Source organism: Lathamus discolor, chromosome 5 (assembly GCF_037157495.1).
Source record: "Lathamus discolor isolate bLatDis1 chromosome 5, bLatDis1.hap1, whole genome shotgun sequence".
Classification (NCBI taxonomy): Eukaryota; Metazoa; Chordata; class Aves; order Psittaciformes; family Psittacidae; genus Lathamus; species Lathamus discolor.
In genome coordinates, this window is record NC_088888.1 from 68,641,219 (window position 1) to 68,658,209 (window position 16,991).

Here is a 16,991-nt window from a genome sequence, read left to right on the forward strand (position 1 = left end):
ACCAGGACATCATAGTGACAGTTGACTTCAGAATATCAGTTCCTTAAGGTTCTGCCTGATTATCACGGGAACTAAGAGGGATTTTCTACACACTTCCAGCTTCAGGAATGGGCTTTATACAAGCACTGCAGTTGCTGCTCATTTACATCATAATCAAAAGGAAGATTCTTCAGTTAAGGGCCTGGCTTTTACTGTCATCTTTTCTGTGACTAGTAGTCTGTGCTTTACTTCATGTAACTGTAGTGACTGATGGTTTTACCTCCTGTTATTTTTTTTTACTGAGCTTGTTTAGTTTGAAGTTACCTCCTAATACGACTCTTCCTCTGTATCTTGTTTAAACAAGCCATAAAGAATTATACTCTGGTTGACTGAGAGGTTTATCGGATATAAATGCACACCTCTGTGCAGATTTACTTGCTATTTTATATGACTCTTTTTATTAGTTTCCTTCAAATTTTAAAAGCATTCCTGCTTGCTGCTACTCTTTTAGCTTTCTCTTTCTAGCCATTTAACTCTCACAACTCCAAAAAATTCAATCAGATCACACTTCATTTGGTCTTTGACTAGAAATTTCTACAAGGTCAGAAGAACCTATTTATAGCTATTATTTAAGCTATTTATAAATATTATGTCAAAGCATGTAGAAATATTTTAGTCTAATAGGTTTGAACTTATTTAATATTAATGCTGTCTAAATACCATTCTCAAAGTTGCTATTTTAGATTTAATATATAAGTAGTGATTTCAAAATTAATGCAAAACTGAAAGACTGTTACAAGGGATGGAACCTGACATCATGGACCAAATGGACTCGACAGCATTATAGGGATTGGTCCATGCACTAAGAAATGATTTCTTTTTCTTTGCCTGTGTGTGTATGTGAATGTGTATATATATATATATATATATATATGTAAGAGAGATGTTATATTGAAAATGTGGGATCTGAGCATGACGTGAATGGTATGGAATAAGGGGTGGATACTGTCCTGGGTTTAGCAGTAGCTGTTTTGCTCCTTCTTAGTAACTGGTGCAAGCTCTGTGTTTTGACTTCCAGCCTGGGCGGAGAGCTGATAACACCGATTGTTTTTAATTGTTGCTAAGTAATGTTTATTCTGGCTAAGGACTTTGTGAGTCTCATGCTCTGCCGGGGACGAGGGGAGGCTGGGAGGAAGCAGAGACAGGACACCTGACCCAAGCTAGCCAAAGAGGTGTTCCGTACCACAGTATGTCATGCCCAGGGAGGTAACTGGGAGTTACCTGGAAGGGCACGGTCTCTCTTCAGGGGAGTCGAACTCATTAGGCAGTAGTATTGTATTCTCTTCTCTTGTTATTTTCTCTTATCAATATTATTATTGGTGGTAGCAGCAGTGATTTGTGTTATACCTTAGTTACTGGGCTGTTCTTATCTCAACCTGTGGGAGTTACATTCTCTCGATTCTCCTCCCCATCCCTCTGGGAGCAGGGAGGGTCGGGGGGGGGGGGGGGAAGGAAAGAAAAAGGGAGAAAAAAAAAAGGGGGGGGGGAGTGAGTGAACGAGCTTTGTGGTTGGGTTTAAACCACGACAAATTTAAAATATTAAAATACAATGTAAAACCAGTCCACAAGTCTATTTTGTGGTTAAATCGTAAAACTTCTTAGTGCATATGTCACTTTTTTTTCTTTTTTGTCCCTCCCCCTCACCCCCACCTTTTTTTTTTTTTTTTTTTTAGTAAGGAAATCAACACATCAAATGTTTTTACACTTCAGAATTTAGCTATTTTCACAACATTACTTTTTAATCTATGCAGGAAAGAATCAAATGTTAATATGACTTCTTTTAACAAGGAAACAAATTAATAAACTATAAAATCAGGTTGACTTTAAAAGTGGGTATTTGTTTTCAGTGAAACTTGTTGATACCAAGTTAATAATAAGCAAGAATTCACTGAAGAAGACTTAGTGGATCTCTTAATACTAGGAAATTGTTCCTTTGAGTAGTTATGTAGTTATGTTAGTTTTATTCAAGCTTTCTATGGAAAAAGATACAAAAAGATAAATAAACAGGTAATCCTTAAACAATTAATGAAGACAGAAGGGATATACACTGTACTCCTGTTATGTAGTGGTTCTGTTACTTTTTGAAGAAATCTTAAAAAGGGTTTGCCAATATGTGACATGTATCTGAGAATATTTCTACTCAGATGAAAGATAATAGTTGTAGGAGTCAGTGTTACTAAATTGGTGATGGAGTGATGTATCAAATATGCTAAAACAGGTAACAAGTGACTGCTCCCAGTAAGCAAATAGTTATGCACACGTAGTTTCTCTTTTATCTGTTCCCTGTATTGTTACCTGAATTAATTTTCTTGGTTTTGATTATAAATTTCTAATACATATAATTATACAACTATTATGCCTACTTTTGTATAAAATTATAGATACATTATAGGTTTATAAATTACAAATTTCCAAATTAAGAACAGAGGCTACAACTTATATCCTAAATACCCCTACTTTCTTAATAGTGTTTCATTTACCCTAAGTCAGTTATAAACGGCAAGTTGATACAAGCATGATGGTGCAAAAAGGCCAAAATTAAACCCACAATTCTCTGGATTCTGACATACAAATCTTGAAATTCAGCTGGAACTACAGCTCTGTTAGAACTGTAACTCTATGGTTACATTTTCAACTAAAATGAGATAGACTTGCAAAATAGTGTTTGCCATTTACTCAAGAGCCAGGCACTCAAACTTTTCCATTTATGAGTTTTAAGAAGAGAGAAATTGTCATACTTCATCAAAATGAAGAATTGTCTGATCAAGTATGTGGAGTCAATTTAAGCAAACCCTGGTTAATACATAGTGTTTAGGAAGACAATATAGAGTGTTTTCCGTAGAGTACCTGTCCCAGCAGTATGCAGTTCACAGACATTTAAAATTTATGTAACACTGGAATTAAGTGGTATTTAATAATTTTTTCCCTTTCTACACCAGTCAGGGGCTTACTGCCGTCATTCATCTTAAATGTGCCTTGCAGTGAATCTTAATTTAATATCAGTTAAATTGCTTCCTATTCATATCTAAAGGAATAAGTATTAATATCTCATTGCTGTCTCTTGGTTCAGATTTCAGATATCATATGTGGTAACAGGGATAATCAAGCAACAGGGGGGTTCATTGGATAATACCCAACTGTATTTCCAAAGCCAACTGCAGACATGAGTACAAATATTTTTTGCTTACCACTCAACTCTTAGATGATATTAACAAGGATAATCCACAGTATTTCTACGGTATCTTACTGAAAGATAGCATGTGGTTTTAAACCCATAATCGTATCTGTTAGTTTAAAATGTATGTGTTTTGCATTTGTTCATGCTTGATTTCATCCTTCTCTCTGATTGTCCAGTGTTTTGGGAGTGCAATACCTTTCTGAGGTTCTTTATAGTCATTTTTTATTTCAGCTGCCTCAGTCCAGTCATACCATCAGGGAACTTGTCACCTCACTGTTTGCTTTTCCAGATCGCTTAGGATGCATCAAATAACACAACTCTTTACGTAAATGGTAGTCTCCCTACTTTGTGAACATGAACTATTTATTGCCAGCAGTTGTTCTCTGTCTTTTAAAGACTAAAGAATTAAAAAAAAGAGAACCTTCTCAAAACTTCTTTGAAAATATTAAATGCAATATAGGCAGGCTCACCCTTTAATTCTTCTTAAGCAACATTAGTTTTCATCAGTATGTCATGTGTTAACTATTATTCTTCATTTTCATAGCAAATATTTTGTAAGTGCTTAAAAATGTTTTCATTATTTGAATAAGATTCTCTAATGTCTCATCAGCCCTGTTTATTTCTATCTCAAGGTGATGGTGTTTGTTCATGCTAGAAATGCCACAGTACGAACTGCTATGGGTCTTCGAGAAAAAGCAAAAAACAATGGTCATATTTGCCACTTTTTATCACCCCAAGGATCAGATTATGGTCAAGCTGAAAAACAGGTAAGTGATAGTTTATGTTGGTTTCTTTCTGTCCTAGAATTGATGTTTTTACAAGGCAGTGCAAGATGGGAATAGATGAAGCATTATTCAGCTTCTGGGAAGGTATATTTTACTCTGAAGGTATGTGTGGAATGGCTGAATTGAATAGAGGAAGGGAAGGAGTAATAGTGAAAGAAAAGTGCTGTTAGTTTTTTGAACAAAAGCTGATAATGGGTTGTAGTTTATGCAACTTGTACTGTTTGACAGTAGTTTTTATGTAATGTGCAGCTCAGAAAGTCCCTTAAAGACCAATTGCTACAATTTGGGAGGGTACCTGTCTCCTGCTTTTTGCACTCTTTCCCTAAGCGTCTGCTACTGTCCGCTCTTTAAGACAGAATACAGTCTTAAAGTATTAATCTGGCCTAGTCTGTAAATTTACCACCTTTCCAAAACCATCTGACTTTTCTTCTCAATCAACTAATCATGAGCAATGAGAAAGTAATCTATTTGAGAGTTAAAAGTGGGAAGGCTATTTGAATCTCACACGCTTTTAGCCCCTTAATCTGATCTTGTTTAAAAATATACATATGGATCATAAATTACTGGTATATTGAGTGGTGGCCAAGTAATTGCTAGCTGAAACTATATTTTTATTAATTCTAACACTTCTGTCTTTGTATGAATTGTGTTAGTTGACCTTCCTCTTTTTTTTTTTGTTTTTTTCTAATGTATAATATACAGAATTAACATGCTGGTATTTCTGCTGAGAGAATATTTCCAAAACAATTCTTAATTCAGTGTTATATGTGACATTTACATTTGGTGATATTAATTGAGGTCTAAAGATTACAGTTAACAGTGTCTTGTTAATATTCCTTGAAAAATAATGTTCTTCCTCACTCCCCAACTAATTAGCAGAACACAGATGAGATACTTATTCATTGTAGAAAGTTTAATGTATGTATAAGATACCTTCTCTCACTGACAAATGTATTGATAACCTCTTAAATATTCTGGACCCCTCTGAATTAGGAATTTAGTGAGGGTTTTAGATTCTGCGTCTGCCTTTAGATGTAATAAATACATTACCTTATTTTGTACCTCTGGAAAGAATGTGAAACAATTCATTCGGCCTTACTAATTATGAATGGAGCCAAATGTTACAGTTGGTAAATTCAAATTTCTGAAATGTAAAAAAAAAAATCTATTTCAGGATTTTTTAAAATCAGAATCAAGTGTCTTTGTTCTGTCGAGATGCTTATGAGAGCAATAGAAGAAGTTTTTAAAACTAAGTTATAAATTGATGACCTTATATTTCATAAAATACATATTAGAAAGCCACTCTTTTTCTAGAGGATGTTGTATCTGCTGTATTATAAAAATAACATCAAACCTGAACCTGGAGATCCCATGTTTCAACTGTAACATGTAATTTAAAGCTGAACTTTTTCTTATTATATATCTTAGAACAAAATCTGAATCTCCTGTATTATAAATAATAGTATTTTTTTAATGCTAATGCAGAAAAAATGTTTTAGGATATTGAAAGTGTCAGTGCTTACTTAGGCACTCAAAATTATTGCTAAAGAAGCTATGAAAAATAATGTCCTTATTTCAGCAGTGGGAGGCAGTCCTGAAGGGCAAAGGAGTCCAGGAAGGCTGGACATTATTCAGGAAGGAAACCTTAAAGTTGTAGGAGCAAGTTGTCCCCATATGCTGACAGACAAGCTGGCAGGGAAGACCAGCCTGGCTGAACAGAGAGCTGTTGCTGGAATTCCCAAAAAAAAAAAAAAAAAAAAAAAAAAGGAAAAAAATAACAAAACTGCCAAAAGAAAGTGTTTGACCTTTGGAAGAAGGGGCAGGCCACTCAGGAGGACTACAAGGATGTTGTGAGTTTATGCAGGAAGAAAATTGGCAGGGCCAAAGCCCAACTAGAACTTAACCTGACTACTGCTGTAAAAGACAATAAAAAACATTTCTATAAATACATGAACAACAAGAGGAGAGCTAAGGAGAATCTCCATCCTTTACTGGATACAGCGGAAAATGGATTGTTGAGAGGAAGGCTGTGATAGCGAACAGCGATAGTTAGAACTGTGGTCTTTCGGAAAGCAGTCTTTGGCTTATTCGGAGAACTGCATGGTAGGATCGCCTGGGAACCTTCCATGAAGTAGACAAATGTCTCTGGTTTTACACTGAAGAAACTGATTAAACAGGGAGGAGTTGACCTTCACTGAAAGCAGTGATGACATAGTATGTATGCAGGAAATGGAAAAGAAATTGGGAGAAAGGTAATGAAAATGAAAAGTTGTACTAATAGCTTTATTAATAATAATAGAGCAATTATTTATATATTTAAAGCTATTATTAATAATAATAGCTTTAAATGCTATTAATAAAAATAAAATCAACTTAAATTATAACATTATAAAATAAAAATTAAACACTATTAATAAAAAATTTGAACTAACTATTGTGAAATGTACTTCTTGTTCTAAGCAAATTCTCAAGGGAATTTGAACTCTTATGTGGGGAAACTGCTCTTTTCTTTCAATGTGAAACTATTCAGGAAAAGCTATAAAAACAAGTTGAGTATGACTTGAATGGTACACACACTTGCAAGTGTTCTTAGATTTTACAGAGGAACTTAAGCATGAAAGTGTAATGTGCGAAATTATGTAATCTTTCACAATAGAATTCGAAAACTTCTTAAAATTAGTACTTAGGAAGAGTGTGAAAGATGAGGCCAAATGCAGCTAAAACAAAGCTGGTGATGACTGTCCTGAAATGCAAGACCAAGAAAGATGGCTGTTTATAATAGAACAAATTTATAACCAGGGACTGATAAGACGGAAAAGCTGTGAGGATGACAGCAATGAATAAGAGAGATTTGTGTTCTCCAGTAGAGGTCACATAATGTTCTTGTGGCTTCTCTGAATCTTATAGTGACTATCAAGAGACAGAATAACTCATTAAATTCTTCCAGTGATCAGTACATGTGATATGCACATTTTACATTAATGCAAATTCACATTAATTTTACTTATGCATCTGAATATGATGTAGATCTTGGGGGAAAATATTATTGTTGTTATTGCTGTTGTTATTATTATAAAAATTATATACTCCAGTGTACTTAAGGGGTTCTTCACTGACACACATAAATAAATTAGTACTGGAAATAGTAAAAATAGAGTGAAGGACTAGTCATACTGAAGTCTGTGGCAAAACATCACCAATAACCTTTCCCTACATACTTCCATTTGTCCTCTTTCAGGATCCATTCAACAAACAAAGTTAAATTATTGTGATTTATTTTTTTATTATTATTTAAATTATTTAATTATTTTGCTTACTATAAAACGTAGATGTTTTGTTGGTTCTTAAGGCATTTTTAAGGCACTTAAAGGAAATCTGTGTTCTCTGTTCATAGGAAGCTTGTTGCTGTTTAAAATAAAAATGCATATCATGTATCAAAATGATGTTGATACAGCATATAACTTTGAGGCGTATATTTATATACAGTTATCACAATAAGGATACTAATCAAATAAGATATATACTCTGCCAGGGCAGCAGCTTTGCATAAACAATCATCAATAATCATAAAATGAGTAATATGCTAGCAACATTTTGCTGAGCAAGTAAGGATAACATATTAAGACTTATGAGTACACCAAAGATTTCAGTGGGGAGTTTGTTATTAAAACAGTTGCTGTCCAGTCTAAATTTTCTTTTTCTTTCTTAGCAGTAAATATTTCTAACAGAAATTACTGAAGTAACAGCAGTAGTGTGTGTGCATCTTTCTTACACAAGGGGTTTATAATTGTGTTTTGTCACTGGAACTTTCTATACTAAAAGTTGTAAAGATTTCAAAGTGTAACAGATAGAGACACAAGGCACAGTGAAGCCAAGCTGGATAGAAAGACATTTTTCTTCCCTTAACTTTCTGCTCCCCCTTCAATAAGCCCATCCTGTAATCACACACCTGAGGCTGGAATAGCACTGTGTGAAGCATCTACATAAATGAACACATCTTTTGGATGATCCTGAAAGTGTAGAGATTTTCTTCTCCACTGGTAATTTTTTTTTTTTTTCTAATACTGGAGAGATTAATGGCTAAAGAACTTCAGTACCATATAGGTGTATCGAGAAAGCCTACATATATAGGTGTGACTGTCACCAGGAATTATAACTGTTCAGTTTTCTACCATTAAAAGCATTAAAAAAAACTCCAAAACCAAAATAAAATACAACAAAACCCCTGTTATTACAGCCAAGTGTGGTTCTGAACAGAATGAGTCGGAGTTACAGAAACACTGCAGACTTCAGTAATGGATTTATAGTTTTTTGTGGACAACAAAGACAAGCTGTTGTGAAATGTTTATAATGTAATTTAGAGAATTGAGCAAGGCCTGAATTTTTGTTTGAGCTCCAGCAGTGATTTCTCACGTATATAGCCCTGATGTGTGTCATTCTTCATGTCTAAATTGGCCTGCCTACTGCTCTAGACCTAGGATCTCATGCTGATTCTCTTCACTAATTTAGTTTTTTTCACTGTGAAGGTTATTACTCATTTAAATAATAGCAAATTGTTATTAAGGGTAGATCAAGCAAATAACTTTTAATGGCGAATTTCAGGTGACCAGGAGAATATACTGGAAAGAGCATTGATACATACTCTTCCTTAGGCATTTACTGTTAAGAAACTACTGCTCTAGATGGACTTTCAGTCAGACCTGGCACGGCAGATCTTACGCCTTTTACTGTAAATCAGATATATTGTATGCCATAAAGTGTGTATTAACATGTTAAAACACATGAATTGTAAGAGCTTTTCAGAGTTCTTTTTAAAATCCATTCTCAAAACACTACGGAGGGTTTTTTGTTCCCGGGTATCTTGCACCTCAACCTGTAGGTGAGCCAAATGGCACTGTGGAACTGATCTGACCTTGCAAGCATTTATTGTCCCTTCATAATGCTTCTGATTTCCAAACTGTACCTTTAATGAGCATGATCACATTTTAAATTTTTGATTACCAGTACAAATATGAAATATCCATGGGTCAAATTGGATCTCTGAAGAACTTCATTAGACATTCTGTCAAGTCAAAGCTTCTATAAAGAATTACCATCATTGCTGATTTTAATCTCCTTAATAAGTGAAATGCATTTTATATAATACTAAATTCCCAGTGCTGTACCATATAAGTGAGAGTTCTGACAGAAGTCTAACTGTATTATCTCAATCCTGTGTGATGCAGAGTGATTAATTTAAGCTTCATAATGATAATATCATGTTTGTCTGACAAGAGCTATCTTGTATAAAGGGATGTTTATTGGCACAGTTCCCAAAATTATCAGAATGCAGATCATTCAGTCTTGCCATTTCATTTAACATGAAATTTAGCAATACCTGGCAGAGAATAATCTTGATAATGTAATATGATCCTTATTTGGTATTCTGTATGCAGTGTTCACTGTGATGGATGAAGAAAATGTTTAGAAACATCAGAAATCAAGTGTATGACTTACAAGAACAAGTAATGCCCAAATAATGAATGTTCTAGTCTAGACACAGCAAGTGTAAGTGAAGGCTACTTGAACACTTAGGATTAACTGAAAAATAGAATAGTTAAAAGCATTGAGTTCTTTACTGGCCTTTAAAATTTGAAAGCAGTTTTTCTAATCCTCTTAATTATCTGTCAAATGTTTTTAAATTATTAGAAATTAATTTTTAGAGAACATTTATCCAATATTTGATGTGTAATCATTTGTTTGACACTTAATTATTTCAGAGCAAATCCTCATTTTATTTTTGTTTTACTAATAACACATCTGATATTTGATATGCCATTATAAAAGCTATAAAAACAAAATGAGGATATGTATTCAAATACATTAGGCTATATTAAATGTCAAACATATATTGAAGCTTCCTATTTGTTTTATAATTATTATATTTTTTACTTTTAAAAATATTTGCCAATTATATTTTGGAGAATGAAATGAAGCTCTATATTTCTTTCATGGAATATTTTATTCAGTAGTCTTGCTTAAAGGTCAGAGACAAAATTCATTAAATTATGTGGTCCTAACAAATGATGGGTTAAAGAAAAATGTGTTCCTTATAAGGGTGATCCTACTGTTTTAATGAATCCTGAGCTGTGGAATTTAATATTAAGAGCTATTTAGATGGACATTTATGGCCTATTCACAGGGGAATGTATTGTGAACAATAGAAAAATGTTGCATTCAGGGTTTTTATTAAGAGTTAGCTGTACTAAACTGAAATAAAATTTGACATAAACAGAAAAAAAAATTCTCTTTGGTTTTGTTTTTCCTGACCTTTGAAGTAGGGAAAACATTTGAAGTTTGATTTGTATTTCCATTCTTATGACAATTACTTTTTTAAGTGTTTAAAAATTGTATTTGCACCACTTTAGATTTGTTCTATTTTCTACTTGTAGTTCTATGTACTCCTGTACGTGTGTGTACTCTACTAGAATTTTCTAGTGGTTTTATTATGCATCAGAAAGTATAAAATACATGGTATAGATTGAATTCTGTTATCAACCATCTTTCTGAAAAGCAGTCTCTGATCCAAGGATTTCAGATTTTTGTCTTGTCTCTTGAGCTCTGTTACAGCACTGAGGTAACAAGTAACAGTTTTCTGCTATCCTGTGAAAAATTGACTTTTTTTTTCTCCCTAATCTGTGGGCTTGATCTGTATTCTCTTTCATCTATCATGAGCATCAACTTGATATGCAACAATACTTAGTTTTACCCTGTTTGTCACTGGAAAGCTGCCTCATGAATATTTGTTCTACTTCAGAAGCTGTACTGTGTTAGTAAGTCTAGGGACTCCTCGAAGCAAAATGGGTTAGCAAACGTTTTTCTAGAATGATCTCTGAGGTTGCAAATTCAGCTGACAGGAGTGCTGATGTTCTTGTGCAGAGAACTACAAAAAAAAATTTATGTTTTTGTACACAATTGTTCATCGATTTCAAAGTTATTCAGGTTAAAATCTGTAATGGATTTCATCACTGTAAGATTTAATGCCTTTTCTTGCTAATCCTCCTTGGAAATACTCAGATAAACTGTAGGAGAATGTGTTGCCTATAGCATCCCCTTTCATTGTTGACAAAATTTCCTATTAGATACTAAATGCGCTTATAATATGATTAAGCTTCTTTCTTTAAATGAAGGCTATTGCATCCTCCTGCAAGGTAGTGCAGTATTTGCATTCAGTCAGTTCAGATCTTAAGATAAATACATTTTTAAAAATGTCTTCTCTATTTGTAAATACAGAAACTGAAAATAGAAGTTGTATTGTTTAAAAGAATATTTTTAATTGTTAATTTTGTTTAAATATAAGAATTTTTTTATATCTTTTATTAAAATACACTGAAAATTCTTATTCTCTGGATATGAGTACAATAATAGGCTAATAGAGATTCCTTGATGTCAGTCTGACATTGCGCACTGTAATGGGTAGTTCTGTTATTTATTCTTAAGTTTGCACAGTCAGTGGTAGCATATTGTTTGGGTTTTTTCCCTTTAAAATTGGCATAAATGTTTATGATATAGATTGTATTGCTGTAAAACTTAGTTCAATTTCAATGACTGTATTAAAAGTATAACGTTTAACCATTTTCCTGTGCTTCTTAGCTATTTCTAGCATGAAAATTTGTGATCTCCTTGTCTTTCCTAAAGTTTTAACCTCATTCTTGGCAGAAACAGTGGACAGTATTCTTTTTTCCTTTCACTGTGAAAATCTCCTTCAATTAGCTGTTAGAATGTTTTAACATGTAATCCAGGTCAAAAAGAAAACGTTTGCTTTGTCTTTTCACAGTAGTTATTAATTTATAGCTTCCTTGGGTAGGATGATTTCAATTTGAAATCTCAGTGTTACATAAAGTATACGTGGATATTGAATAGCTATGCAAATAGTAAAGAAACACTTTTAAAAAGAAAACTTCAAAGCTGTTTGGGAGGGACAAACAAAAACTAAAAATACCCAGTATGACTGCTATATATTCACAAGTTTGGGAAACACTGCTACACTCTTACCACTTCCACTCTTAATTTTTGTCAGTGCTTACTTTCACCATGTGTAATAAATTGCAGGGATATATTAAAAATGCATAAAACCTATTGAGAGGATAAAGCTCCCTGTTCGTCATGTTTTCTTCTGTCATTTAACAGGTTCAGAGACTGGCAATATCTGAACACTTCAGCAAGAAGAAATTATAAGATAATATTAAAGTCAGCATAGGTGCTGTCTCTGCTAGCCCCTTTTCAGCGCTACCTCAAAGAGCTTGATGGGCTCAGCTGTTTTCAATCCCTAGGAGTTGTTCCAAGCAAGAAATTAAAAAAAGGAATGCTTAATTTACTAATGACCTGTAGGTCTTGCATTCCTTTTCCAAGATATGCCAGTTAGTTCTTGGCTGCAATGCATAATCTTCTGCAATATGTTCACAGTGAGACTGTAAACAATAATCATATTTTTCAGACACCTTTTCTTTATAGGAAGCACCAAACCATACTGACAAATGGTTCTGGTCGCATGCAATTTAAGTAGCTTAGCATGGATACCATATGCTGACTAGAAAATAGTATTCAAAACGATCCTATCTACTTAGGAATTCATTTGTCAGAAAAGTGTAGTGTCAGTAGTTATTAGTAATAAAGAGAAATGATTGAAAAGTTAATAAGAATTTGTGTTTTCCTGCATGGTGCGCCAACAGCGAATTCTGTTTGTTGATCAGTTGTACTTTATATTTCGTGGTAATGACATTATTCTCAAGCAGACGTTACTGTTCGGCGATTGACATTCTGTTAGAAACTATATTTGATTTATTTTACAGGAACTAAGCAGAGTAAATTTTCCAAGGTCCAGTAAATTGTGTTTGATTTTAGTTTTTTCCTTAGCATCACAGTTGGCTTTAAAAGGATCACTGCAAAAGTCGCAAAGTATTATTCTTTGGGATTGTAAATGAAGGAGATAATATTGGGGGGTTTTAAGTGGTTAGCCATTGGTTTAAAGATGCAGACCATCACAAAAAACCCTTTGTAGTTTCCATTTCTGAAATAAAATTCAGAACAAAATCTGTGATTCACAGTCACCCTGTAGAATAAATGTGCTTACTTCTAGGGCTGCTTGATGTGTTTTCCCTTCAGAACATCAGTACTGTCTGTGTTTCTTCTGCTCCCTGGGGAGTCGTGAGTTTATTTCTTTGTATTGAAAAACAATAAATGTATAGGATAACTTTAGACTGATTTTTTTTTTTATTGAAGGATTTGACCTGCCATAATTGAAAAATACATGTTCATAAACACCTAAGTGATAGAAAACATAACGGCAATATGGAAACTATCTCATACAGTCTCTTTAAAAATATGAATAAATGCAGTTGAATAACTTAACCTGTTGCAAGAAATATGCTGTTCAGTCACCTATTGATAGATTTCCTCCTGTTGACCCAGACTGTGGCAAACATTAGATTTTTTTTTTTTCCCCAAGGTACATTTCAATGCTTGATTCAGTTTTTCATTTAGAAAACATGATTTTCTTAGCAGATGGAGAAAAAGATTAAATTTCACTTCAGTTCATATTTTTAATTTCATTTATTTTCAGAATAAGAAAGCTTTCCAGATACACTTTAGTTTGATTATGGTTTGATGGAATTGTTGACCTATACGAAAGCTTTCCAAATACAATTTCTGTGGATTATAGTTTGAAGTTTACCTATGTATGCTTACTGTTTCAGTTGTCATCCACTTTGAATTCCCCAACTACCGTAATTTAGGCAAATTTGATTGGGCTTTTTAACTATTCCTTTATTTACACAATGTGTAGAGTAGATCAGAACTGGACAGAAGCATTTATGCACTGAAGATTGCAGTGACATCCAGTTAAAATGAATAGTGAAATAATGAGCTAAATAAGTGCACACTTTTCAGAATTTTAAGTAAAAGAGCAATTAGAAGCAACCACTAAGAGTGAGTGAACTGAATTTGATCCCCAGTCCCTCAGTACATTAATACCAGATACTGAGAGCCAAAGGTGCTTTGGAGAAAACAAAATAGGTTGAAAGTAATTAAACATACTTTTAGAAAGTTGTAGGGATTTTTCCAGAGAACTGGAAAGTGTTTATTGCTGTATATTTCTTATACTAGTTTAAGTTAAATTACATGTATAGTATCTGTTTCTTAGCATATCCTCTATATGTTTTACATTATCAGCATTTCTCCATAGTCAGAGGCCAGAAGATATGGAAGCTTTGTTATCTACATTTAGTTTTCCTTCTTGTTGCTTTGAATTCATTTTAAGCTCCTTTGAGCTGGAATTTAAAAAATTAACCAAGATCCAGAAGAATCCCTGCATATTGGAAATCATCATCCTAGAGAAAAGCACTGTATTATATAAAACCACAAACAGCTATACTTTGGGATGTAGATATCATTGCATATCAGCTTTATCAAAGCAAAATTCTAATTTTGCCTAAATTTTCCAAATCTCTTTTGAACAACCTAATTATTTCAGAAACCTCTTTTAATTTGTAACAAATTGTTACATCAAAACCACCAGAGGCTGGTTACAGAACATTTCCAAAAAAAACATTAAAAGTTAAAATTCTTAAAACAGGAGGCAGATTTTGGAGTACATGGCTCATGAAAGTCTGCTGGAAGAATGCAGGTAGGAAGACAGCAGTATTAGGAGATTTGTGAATTTCAGTGCTGAAGTATAAAGTCAAAAATACTCAATGTTTACTATCCCCATCCCACCAAAGACCTTCATCCTTGGACAATATCAGTACAAGTAGATAAAAAAATAATTTTAGTCAATAAAGCTAAAAAATATTAAATATTTAAAACATGTAAAATTTCATGTACTTTTTTTTTACATTAAATTACAAAAAAAAATGTTAAGCTTTTGAGAGAACAAGATCTTAAACCAATTCATTTTTAGTGCTCAGGTCAGACATACTGAAAACCACTTAACACTGGAATAAGTTTTTTCCTGGGATATTTCCTTCCTAAGAAATACTAACTTTACTTATTTGGTGAACCAACTTGAATAAGAAGCAAGATTTATACTTTAAGAAATCCAGAAGTGCCATGTGCTAGTATTTACGATACTCCAAATGGAAAAGCCATTTGAGATTAATACTGTCAACACTTCTAATGCTTTCTCAAGACTGAGATATTAAGAGAATATTAAGATCTAGGGTGATATTTCTAGAACATTTGGACACCAAATGTGTGGGATGAATTGGAATGCATTGCAGGAAGTGCTTTTTTTCCAGCTTCAGACTTTTGTTGAGTAAAATCATTCCTAACCTGTAAGGAAAACTAGAAAAACTACTATAGTCAAGCAGGACAGATCCTGTTTTGACATAGTTGCAAATGATGTGCAAATGGCCTGAAAACTTTTCCAAAAAATTTACACAAGACTTTCAGATCTGAAAGTTTTTTGGCTTAGAATTTATATTTCTTGGTATAGTTTACATAAAAAACAGTTCTGGTTAGAAAATTAAACTATTCAGCATCATCCTGTCTTTGCAGAAGAATATTTTGGTTTTTTTGATGATCAGTAATAGTTAGGAGATGTTAGCAGAGATTTTGAATATTTAATTTTCTTAAGTCAAAAGTAATGGGACTTAAACTGAGCTTACTTTTATGTAGTATGCATTAAAACCAGTGTATTATTATGAGTATTATGGTATCTTGCTTTATCTGTATTGATATCAACAATTAGCCTATCAGCCATTGGCATTTAGGAACATAGACCAGCAGTTTCCCTAAATGCTGGAAGCTTTATCAAAGTCTTAGCAAATGTTCTAAAAAATTAGCCAATTGTATGTGTTTCCCTATTGATGTGAGAGTTATGACCTCTAGTTTAGCAATTGGTGTGCTAGGGTTTCTTGTCTTTTTTTTAAGATAGACAAAAATTGTAGGAAGTTAGTTCAACACTGGCTCATAAATTCAGAAGTTCTAAAATGACTCAAAAATATTGAGTACTGTTGACAAAATGCTAAAATCCTTATAGTAGATGGCAAAAAAAAGGTTCTAGAATTTAGAGTATCAAAAGCTTTGCAAAAGCCTTTCTAGACTCTGTAATAATAAAAGGAGCCAAAGGTCATTGCTTAAAGGATGAAAAATACTGCACATTTTCACTTTGTGAAGGTACGTCTGGCTTTGATATACATGAAATTTGTAATCAAGTGTGCAGTGCAGAATTCCAGTGCAATCTTTGGTAAGAGAGATCTCTTTTTTCAAGTATTGTGCTATTTATTTTCATAAGGGACAGCAATCAGAAATCCAAAAAGTCTGAAACCTTAACATCATATAGCTACGTTTTCATTTAATCTGTAGTATAGCTGAATAATTGAATAGAGTCCTAGCTGGTTTTCAGTTGAAGGATCTCATTGAAAAACATATTGAAGCTAATGGGAATGTTGGCTTTGGAGTAAGCCCTAAGGGCATAAATTAATACTGCACAAAATAGTGCTTCATAGAGAAATCGCAGCACAGTGGTTAACTGTTTGCAGATGTGGATTTTCTGCAATCTTCTGGAACTGAAAATAGTAAGAAAATGTGAACTCTTCCCGGTGATTCATGGGTTAAAAACACTCACATAGGTTCACCAGTATTACTTACAATTTTAAAGATCCTTTACACTCAGAAATTATTTTCTGGGCTTTTGGTTCAATAGTTACAGTGTAGTAAAAAAGTGTGTTGCAGTGTAGCATTGAAAACATACCTGGTTTTGTGCTCCACAGGCCTGTAATTTCAAAACAGCTGTAATAGTTATTTTCAGGTATTCGCTTAGATTTTATTCCTGTGAGGGAGCATATTGCTTGAAGTAACCACCGAGACGTCTTGTCTAGGGAATATATCCAAAATGATGGTTCTAAGAGATTTCCTTCCACCCTTTCAGAGTACTGTACAGGTCTACAATTCATTGGTTCAGAATAAAATATTAATTCTTTATTGATTTGGTAATCATAGCCATATATATT

The 16,991-nt window shown here is 33.4% G+C and overlaps 1 protein-coding gene across 3 annotated transcripts in view; it reads left to right on the forward strand.

Moving 5' to 3' along the window:
* ASCC3 (activating signal cointegrator 1 complex subunit 3) overlaps positions 1 to 16,991 on the forward strand; it is a 270,142-nt gene that overhangs the window by 136,487 nt on the left and 116,664 nt on the right. For 2 of the 3 annotated variants that reach the window (XM_065681163.1, XM_065681164.1), the window contains one exon: positions 3,850 to 3,984. In XM_065681163.1, the coding sequence (XP_065537235.1) occupies positions 3,850 to 3,984 (135 nt within the window). Of the gene's footprint in view, positions 1 to 3,849; positions 3,985 to 5,581; positions 6,262 to 16,991 lie in introns of those variants that run through there. The other variant, XM_065681165.1, reaches the window with a different exon arrangement.